This window comes from Anguilla rostrata, chromosome 1 (assembly GCF_018555375.3).
Source record: "Anguilla rostrata isolate EN2019 chromosome 1, ASM1855537v3, whole genome shotgun sequence".
Classification (NCBI taxonomy): domain Eukaryota; kingdom Metazoa; phylum Chordata; class Actinopteri; order Anguilliformes; family Anguillidae; genus Anguilla; species Anguilla rostrata.
The window spans coordinates 83,386,957-83,396,749 of record NC_057933.1 but is presented as its reverse complement, the minus strand read 5'-3'; the positions used below and the strand labels follow the sequence as shown (position 1 = coordinate 83,396,749).

The window sequence follows — 9,793 nt, the reverse complement described above, 5'->3', positions numbered from 1 at the left end:
GCAGACAGAGTGCCTCTCTCCCCTGCTCCCCCCTCTCCCCCCCCAGGCACCACCCCTCTCATGTGCTGACACTGGACCGATAACTGCTCTGAGCGGAACGGAGAACGGCAGGCCTGGAACTTTCTGCGAGGCAGTCAGCTGACCGCTGGTGGAATCTTACTGGTCGGCGCGACGTGTTTAAAGGCGCGGGACCGCCCGAGCCTGCGGCTGAGAGACCGAAGCGAGCGTCTGAGGAGAGCGAGGACTCGCGGGGTTTGGCCGAGGGCAGAGCTGTGACGCTGCGCGTGCTGGGGTAACTGGCTACTGCGATCTTCCAAGTCTCGTAACGACCGAAACAGAGCAAGGTAAAGGATCGCACGCAATGCAAGGCATTCTGGTCCTGGGTTGACTGGCTTTTTTTTATGCTTGGCTTGCTGTTAAACAACCTGCCCACACATACGCCTGGCCTTCGCAGGGGAGAGCGCTTGCCTGCTTCCAGATCGGCTCATGATTATTATTTTGCGGAAAGTTCTGGAGTTCAGCGTTCAGTTTTATCATGCTCGCATGGAGGATTAATCTCAATGAACTTTGGATTGCTACACAGCGGCCAGTTAGTATCTCAAAGGCTTTTCAATGAACAACAAAACAGACTATCAAAGTAAGAACAAGAACACTTAATATATTAACACTTAATAAAAATTTAAGCATCCTGGGAGTAGTGATGGTGATTAGCCAGGACTGATCAATCAGTCTTCAACAGATTGGTCTTTGTCAGGCCGCATCCGATGCCCACAGCCAAGCTTCGCAAGATACTGCTGTGTCTGCTGTGTCACACACAACAATTTACAACAGTTAACTGAAATTCTTTCAGTTTCCTGGGTGGTCTGTTATACATTTCACTATAAACGCCAGGGAGGGGCAGCAATCCTATATTAAGCGATGTACACAGTGGACAGTATGTGAAGATACCACGTGTTTTAGCAGGCTAGCGTAAAGATGCACGTGTGGTGCAATGGCCGTAGTGCCCTTTGGACTGTTGCTCCAGTGTCAGTCCCTCACACAGTGCTGGCCATTACAGCTGGGCTCTCAGAGGTAATAACGAAATGGGATCGCACCCCCCAGTGATTCCATGTTTATTATTATCCCGTCCGTCACATTATGGGGATGTCCGTCCTCACTGCTGAGCCCAAGGGAAAGGGTCTAGGACTTTTCTAGAAGATCAAGAAAAGGGTCAGAGTATGTAAATTCAGATTTTGGGTGGCTAGTGATGTCAGATTTATCAGAGTGGGCGGAGTAGGGGGGATTGATAGTATTATTTATTTACATCCTGGAGGGGGAAGTAAGATTTTTATTATTTCTTTCTGTATATGTAACCAACAGTAATGACAAAAAAGTTTGCAGGTGCACAATATTTTGTTTTCTATCCAGAAATTGTTTTTTAAATTTCATTCTCCTGGCAAGATTTTTTTTTTTGCTTGACAAATCACATCATCCTTAACATCTTTAACTTTAACTCATTTATGCTTCACAGAATGTAAAGGTTTTAACAAGGTAGAAGTTAACATGCCCAACTGGATCAAACCTTGGTTTGGTCAGTTTATTCATCATTTAAGTACGCTGTACTGAAAGCAGTTACCCGTGATGTATTAAAAATTAAAATACAACAATACACAGCAAAATGTTAGCAGAATCTGACTTGTGGAGAGCTGCAGTTGCAAAAATCAGTGGTTACTTAATCAGAACACTTGTGTGTGTGTCTGCAGAAAGGGTGTTATGTTGCATGGGTGGGGCAGATTGTTGGCTCCGACAGGGCAGTTGCTCTTTTAGGCATCAGGCTAAAGCCAAGCCGCGCCCTCTCCCCCCCCCCCCCACCCCCGATTTCTGGCTTCCTGCCAAGAAAGCTCTTTCTAGAAGCAGAGGGGTTGTTCACGTGGGGTTTTGCTTTGGCTACAGCTGTGCCTGTATGTGGGACTGCGCGCTCTCTACTCTGCTCGCCGAGCCCCAGGGGCCTACTGTCCTGGGAAGGCCTCCCCCTGCTTCCCAACACACGGAAACAGCACTATGGGAAGGCCTCCCCCTGCTTCCCAACACACGGAAACAGCACTATGGGAAGGCCTCCCCCTGCTTCCCAACACACGGAAACAGCACTATGGGAAGGCCTCCCCCTGCTTCCCAACACACGGAAACAGCACTAATTAAACCCCAGAGAAGCGGTGTGCCCCCCCCCCCCCACACACCTTTTTTGTAGAAAGTGAGCACATCTTTTTCAGGGCTTCATATCTTTGTTGGGCCTGAGCAATGCAGGGCTCGAAGCTGAATGCATTGTAGCTCTAGTAAAAATAATACATACTGTATACCAGATCTGTCAACCGACTGCTGTTTAATTGCCAGCACCTATACAACAATGAACTTTCAGTAAACACACCCACTGCATCTGTTTTACCTCCACATATCTGTCATGTCTTTTAAAAATTTACAAGAGAGAATAGGGGGACGACGCAGCGGTGCAGTGGGTAGCACTGTCACCTCACAGGAAGAAGGTTCCAGTGGAGTTTGTATGTTCTCCCCGTGTCCGCGTGGGTTTCCTCCAGGTAATCTGGTTTCCACCCAAGGTCCAAAGGCACGCAGGTTAGGCTGATTGGAGACACTAAATTATGAGTGTGTGAGTGAATGAGGTGTGTGGCCCGATGGATTGGCATCCTGTCCAGGGTGTATTTCTGCCTGTCACCCAATTATTGCTGGGACAGGCTCCAACCCTGACCAGGAATAAGCGAGTTAGATAATGGACGGATGGATGGGTGGGTGGGTGGATGGAAAATAAATAATAGTGAAAGCAACTTTGCATTTGCCCTGAGACAGTGGGGTGACTCCCTATTCATGCTTCAACACTGAAGAGTAGATCCAACCAAGACAATATAGGCTTGCCGCTTTTGGCACAACAGCTGCAAACAGTCACCGTGCCGTGTTAGTGGCTGATTGATCCAAATCAAGTCACTGTGCGACTGCACCGGAATAGTGAAACGTCACGTTCTGTTTTTAGCTGTGGAACATGGTGTTTCTGCCCTCGGACCAGCCTTCATAAGACATTCCTTCTTCGCTGCGCTAGTTCACATCTGAGGTTGTACCTCATATTTTTTGGAGACTTCATTTTGCAGGTTAATGATAGAAAATGCTTTCAGGTCTATGCTCATTTCTAGCAGTAATTTGCAGTGATATTTGTGAACCGGACATGTTCTCTATTGATTATTGAATACACACACTATCCCTATAGTTTCAGACTAAGCTGCTGCTCATATTAATGAAATCAACTTGGCTACAGCTAAATGCCAAGCGGTTAAACAAGATCAGCCTCGGCCTTCAGTGCTGCAATGGAATGTTCTGGAAGGAAGAGCAATGCGGTTTTCCCCTAGAATGCAGAATGCCGCTTTAGGCACGATCCAAACTCAGACATCGTGCTCTGTTCCGATTGGAATGCGTTGATCACAATGGGCTATGAAGTTGTCACGGTTACCGCAGTGCTTAATGCAAGCGGAACGCTGGGGGTGGGGTGGGGGATGGGCAGATCAACACTGGAGCCAGAGAAATCACGTGTGATCAGCAGTATATATGTGGGATTGGGAGAACGAGTCAGAGAGAGAGAGAGAGAGAGAGAGAAGAGAGTTTATTTATTTGTAATTTTATTGGCACTAATAGTTGGGATGTTCCTCTTGGGGCAGCATGTCAAAGGGTCCAGCAGTGGGCATTGACCTGGGCACCACGTACTCCTGCGTGGGCATCTTCCAGCATGGCAAAGTGGAGATCATCGCCAACGACCAGGGGAACAGGACCACGCCCAGCTACGTTGCATTCACTGACACCGAGAGGCTCATCGGGGACGCTGCCAAAAACCAGGTGGCCATGAACCCCACCAACACCGTGTTTGGTAAGTGTTCGAGCGCCCTGGGAGGCCTGCCGCCCGTCTGGACACAGACATGCGCTCACTCACACACTCGCTGTCCACACGGGCGTGTCCTGCCCCTGCTCTCAGAGATCGTTGTTTGGGGACATGTCCGGACCAGTCGATCAAGTGTTGATGTCACTGGACATCATTCTAGTGTCTCTCTTACCCTACGGCAGGGCTGCCCATTCCTGGTCCTAGAGGGCCACCGGGTTTGCTCATTTAATAATGACTCACTGAGCACTTATTTGCAGACCCTGCAGACCTTCCAAGACCAGAATAGTGGATTTCTGCACTATGGCCTCATTGACAGGTGCTGTATTGCATCTTCCCCTCCTTCCCTCTATACCACACCCTCTTCCCCCCCACCCAGATGCCAAGCGTCTGATTGGCCGACGCTTTGACGACCCGGTGGTGCAGTCTGACATGAAGCACTGGCCCTTCACGGTGGTAAACGAAGGCGGGAAGCCCAAGATGGAGGTGGAGTACAAGGGCGAGAGGAAGACCTTCTACCCTGAAGAGGTGTCCTCCATGGTGCTCACGAAGATGAAGGAGATCTCAGAGGCCTACCTGGGCAAAGTGAGTCAATGACCTCAGACAAAATGACTGGCATATATATTAGCACTGAAAGTGCCTACACCTGTAAAATATTGCTGATATACATATACATGTGAGGCCAGCCCTCTGAGCAGACATAACAAAAAACATGCAAATCAATGACCACAATTTAAAAATGGTGGATCCTACTTGACAAACTCTGGAACATTTTGTCTCTCTTTATGGTTAGATGAGAGGCTGAGAGATTCTGGAGCGATGTGAAACGTTGAATTTCACTTTTCTTTCTCCGCTAACCCTTTTGTCTTCTTTACCTCTGTTAGTCAGTGACAAACGCTGTCATCACAGTACCCGCCTACTTCAATGACTCCCAACGGCAGGCTACCAAGGATGCTGGAACCATCTCTGGGCTGAATGTCCTTCGCATCATCAATGAGCCAACCGCTGCAGCCATTGCATACGGTCTGGATAAAAAGGTTCGATACATCACCCTTAACAATATTTGCACTTAATGACTCTGTAGACCCTGTGTGTGCGAGATGATCAACCCTGGTCCTGCAGAGCCAAAGGGTCTGCTTTTGTGTCATTATTCAAATTCCATTGGACCAATTTGAGCAGTTAATCTACCTCACCTGTTTCCCAGGTTTCTGATTGTAAAATGAAAACAAAACCCATCATACCCTGTGGCTCTCCAGAACCAGAGTAGACCTAACCCTACTTTAGTTCTTTCTCAGTCAGGCATGTGAAAATCTACTTTTTCCTGCCATTCCCAGGTTGGTGGGGAGCGCAACGTCTTAATTTTTGACCTGGGTGGGGGCACCTTCGATGTGTCCATCCTGACTATCGAGGATGGAATCTTCGAGGTCAAGTCCACCGCTGGAGACACTCATCTTGGCGGGGAGGACTTTGACAACCGTATGGTCAACCACTTCATTGGGGAGTTCAAGCGCAAGTTCAAGAAGGACATCACTAGCAACAAGCGGGCCGTGCGTCGTCTACGGACAGCCTGCGAAAGGGCCAAGAGAACGCTGTCCTCCAGCACCCAGGCCAGCATCGAGATCGACTCCCTGTACGAGGGTGCGGACTTCTACACCTCCATCACCAGGGCGCGCTTCGAGGAGCTGAACGCCGACCTCTTCCGCGGTACCCTGGAGCCCGTGGAGAAGGCCCTGAGGGATGCCAAGCTAGACAAGGCCCAGGTCCACGACATCGTCCTGGTGGGCGGCTCCACCCGAATCCCCAAGATCCAAAAGCTGCTGCAGGACTTCTTCAATGGCCGTGACCTCAACAAGAGCATCAACCCTGATGAGGCTGTGGCTTATGGTGCTGGTATGTGTCTTACTCTGACACCACGCACTGCGTTAGGCATCCATATGCAAAAGTTTCATTAATTACGTAATGAGTGTATCAACTAGAACAGTTACATACCTGGCAGTCACCAGCACGTCTTCTTTCACCTCATGAGCAAGTCTATAAAGAACCCTCTTACAGTACCATGATTATAAAAGATGCTTATCATTTTTTGTGGTCTCTCACAGTTTTCGACCCTCTTTTTGCATGTGTTTGCTCTCAGCTGTGCAGGCCGCGATCCTGGCAGGTGACAAATCAGAAAATGTGCAAGACCTGCTACTGCTGGACGTTACCCCCCTGTCTCTGGGCATTGAAACGGCAGGAGGGGTCATGACTGTTCTCATCAAGAGGAACACCACCATCCCCACCAAGCAGACCCAGACTTTCACCACCTATTCCGACAACCAGCCTGGTGTTCTCATCCAGGTCTGTGTCTGTCTGAGAAACTGCTAGTTCTCTGGGTGCCTGAGTGAGCATCCATTCATACAAATATGCATTTTTTAGTGTAAGACTGGGGTTTGCAGTGGCTGTAACCTTACCAAGGGATGAAGTTTAATCATATTTTACTTAACATGAACAGGCAACTCCTGTAGTCAATCATACACCAGTAGTCTTTGCAAGCTGCTCATAAAGCAGAACCCTTCAGTGCAAAGGCTGTGAAGCACAGCTGGTGGACAGTGTAGTGAAAAGAAGGCGTGTCTGCCAGTGTGTGCTTTGTATGGACTTTGCAGAGGATCTTACTGTGATGAGATGGACCTTGGAGTATGATTTGAGCATCCCAAACTAAGAGAAAAAGAAAAATCTGGGTTTAAAATTGTTTTTTAAAATTCATTCATCAGAATGAAGCCACACGTTGAGTAGTTGCTGAGGTGATGTCTGTTCTGAACTGACCTTAAGGGTCTACCATATTTTGTGCGTGTGCTTGTGTCGGCATGTTCCTGTCACACAGGTTTTTTGCCTTGCCTGTCCTTGTCCGTCTCAGTACTCCTGCTAACCTGTTCCTCTCCAAATCAATCTCAGGTATTTGAGGGTGAGAGAGCAATGACCAAAGACAACAACCTCCTGGGCAAGTTTGAGCTGACGGGCATCCCGCCTGCTCCCCGTGGTGTCCCCCAGATTGAAGTGACCTTTGACATTGACGCCAATGGCATCCTCAACGTTTCAGCCGTCGACAAGAGCACCGGGAAGGAGAACAAGATCACCATCACCAATGACAAAGGTACCGGCGACGAACAGACCCTGTTGTTCCTACTCACCTTCTGTCTGGAAAATTTGAATCTGGTTCTTGCCTACCAAGCTCAGGGGAAGATTTAAAAAGCGACGTTGAAGAGAATTCAACCGTGTATTAGCTGGATTCGCACTGAAATTGTTCCACCAACTGGCTGTAAACAGCTTTAGCGGAATGAAGGGGAAAAAATCAAGAGTTACTGTGTTATTCCACAGGTCGTTTGTCTAAAGAGGACATCGAGCGCATGGTACAGGAAGCGGACCAGTACCGGGCTGAGGACGAAATTCAAAAGGAGAAAGTCACTGCCAAGAATGCACTGGAGTCACTGGCCTTCAACATGAAGAGCACTGTAGACGATGAGAAGCTCAAGGACAAGATCAGCGCTGAAGACAAGAAGACAATCATTGACAAGTGCAATGAGGTCATTTCCTGGCTGGACAGGAACCAGGTAATCTTGGAGCTTTCACACATTTAGACAGCCCTGGCTTCGACAACAACAAGTCCATGTAGTATGTCTGAATAAATGTATTGTTTTGGAAAACAGTGCATTTTAAAAATAATGCATACGCCTTCTCTGTAAACTGAGAAGGGATCTATCTGAAGATACTGTTGAATTCTGATGTCTGATCTCTCTCTCTCTCTCTCTCTCTCTTTCTCTCTTTCTCTCACACACACACACAGACAGCAGAAAAAGATGAGTATGAACACCAGCAGAAAGAGCTGGAGAAAGTTTGCAATCCCATAATCGCCAAGCTGTACCAGGGTGCCGGCGGAATGCCAGGAGGAATGCCAGGCGGAATGCCAGGAGGAATGCCAGGAGGAATGCCAGGGGGCTTTCCCGGAGGGGCTGGGGGTACCTCCTCTGGCCCAACCATCGAGGAGGTGGATTAATCTGGCCATCAGCAAGGAGATTAATTACATTCAACCATCTCCAATTCCATCTTTTCAGAGTTTATTGGTCTCCTTATTCAGTTATTCCTGAACTATTTCCCATATTGGACACTCAGCCCACTCACATGACAAAAAAGCACCTCATACAGCCAGTGAAATTCCATAATCTCCAAATAGTAACTGTGATAAATGAACATATAGTACACACAGCATTGACACAAAATACTAGACACTAGCAATTAACATCATACAACAAACTGATGCATAAACTTTTTTAGCCATTCATGTGTTAAGTTATGGCTTGACATCACTTCCTGTCTTCTAAGCTACACTTCCTGTGAGAGAATTTTGTCTCATTGTCACAAACAATTTAAAAAGTGACCTTCATTTGAATAATCAGGGATTTCTCACTGTTTATGATCATAAATGTTTTCAAGCATGTGCTAACAGTGTTCAGAACAGAGTACTGTATTTGTCTAATTTTCACCCCGTGCTATTAAAGTTTTTTGCCTCTGTGCTACATTAAAATTTCCACCTCATACCATTGTATGGTTGTATGCAGAACAATAAATACAGAAGGATTTGGATCTGCTCAAAGTTTGTGTCTTCTTTTTTGTTGTAGATTGCTTTGAATAAAAGCATGTGCCAAATAAATGGAATGTAGTGTAATGTAAAGATATTGCCATGCCAGTGTGGTCTTGCGACATTACAGATGATGATAATGATTCTACACTGCTACTCAAAGTTATTCCTGCAGTGATCAGTTTTAACCCTTTTGCCATATGGACCCAATCATGTGACATGAATATGTTCTACTGTCCAATGAGGAGTCGCAGAGCCAGCTGCTGGCATAAACGTCTATGCAGTCCTTTTGTGATGGGCCATGTAATCCAAATCTAAACTTTTTTTATTTTTATGTATTCAGAGTCCGCAAATAGCTTTTTCAACACCATTGTCCTTGCACCAGTCCCCAGCTCCAGGATCACCAACAAACCTAAATCCCACCCATCCCCAGCACCCCCTCCCCCCAACCCCTGCCTCGGTCCATGATTAGTTGCTCACAATTTCTTCATGTTCAGGGCCACCAAAATACTGGAGCCAGCTCTGTGGAGCCATGTGCACACAAGGTGCTGTGGATTTTGAGTGGCCACCAGTCAGCTCCGGCAAAGGAGCTCATCTCCTGAAGCTTGGTTTGGTGGGTCACACTTAAGACCCGGTTCTAGCGTGGGTGGACCCCACCGTTCAGTATCTAATCTAGACTGCGGCAGTGCCAGTAGAGACGGCCTGCTTGGCAGCCCAGTGTATAATTGGCTGTAGCGTTTGGCCGGGAGGGGAGGGATTCCGGTTGGTGGGACACCTCATCACCGAATAGCGACCCGCTCCAGACAACTGGGCACAGGAAGTGCCGTGCCTGAGCTTGACTGGGTAAAATAGCCCCACGTGCCTGGGGCAGAGCGGGGGAGTTTGCCTGCCCTCTTGTGAACTGACAGGAAGTGTTGGCGATGTGAGCGCGTGCCCACCTGAACTGGGCATGCTGACCTGGCAGGTGGGCTACAGTTTCTGTGCCAGTCGGTGAGTGCATCCCAGTAACAAAAACGGCTGTATCGCAGTCAGAGCATACTGTGGCCGCAGCCTTGGAAGAGCTTCGTGGTGGGACCGTGACACGTGTGCTCCGAGATTATTGTTGGGTTTGTGTAAACTCCAGAAGAGGAACGTGTGATACTGCTGTGATAGAAAACAGGCTTGCTTGCTGTGTTTGACCCTATGAAATGCATTTTTATGTGTTTATAACACAACTATGTAATGTGCAAAATGGAAAGGTACCTGGAAGGAACGACCTTCGAGGAGGACGA

General features: G+C 47.9%; 1 protein-coding gene across 1 annotated transcript; it reads left to right on the top strand.

Moving 5' to 3' along the window:
• Positions 1-161: 161 nt before the first annotated feature.
• On the top strand, positions 162-8,537 carry LOC135241150 (heat shock cognate 71 kDa protein-like). The gene is made up of 9 exons (XM_064311304.1): positions 162-344; positions 3,696-3,901; positions 4,290-4,495; positions 4,795-4,947; positions 5,245-5,800; positions 6,045-6,247; positions 6,842-7,040; positions 7,265-7,497; positions 7,731-8,537. Exons 2-9 carry the CDS (start codon positions 3,697-3,699, stop codon positions 7,938-7,940), a joined length of 1,965 nt encoding a protein of 654 aa, XP_064167374.1. The 5' UTR covers positions 162-344; position 3,696; the 3' UTR covers positions 7,941-8,537.
• The last annotated feature ends 1,256 nt before the right edge of the window (positions 8,538-9,793 follow it).

Excerpts from the sequence above, each read along its gene's own strand:
- LOC135241150 (XM_064311304.1), top strand. The coding sequence starts at position 3,697 with ATGTCAAAGGGTCCAGCAGTGGGCATTGACCTGGGCACCACGTACTCC. Across the intron at positions 6,248-6,841 it reads AGCCTGGTGTTCTCATCCAG|GTATTTGAGGGTGAGAGAGC; the intron begins GTCTGTGTCTGT and ends AATCAATCTCAG. Across the intron at positions 7,498-7,730 it reads CCTGGCTGGACAGGAACCAG|ACAGCAGAAAAAGATGAGTA; the intron begins GTAATCTTGGAG and ends ACACACACACAG.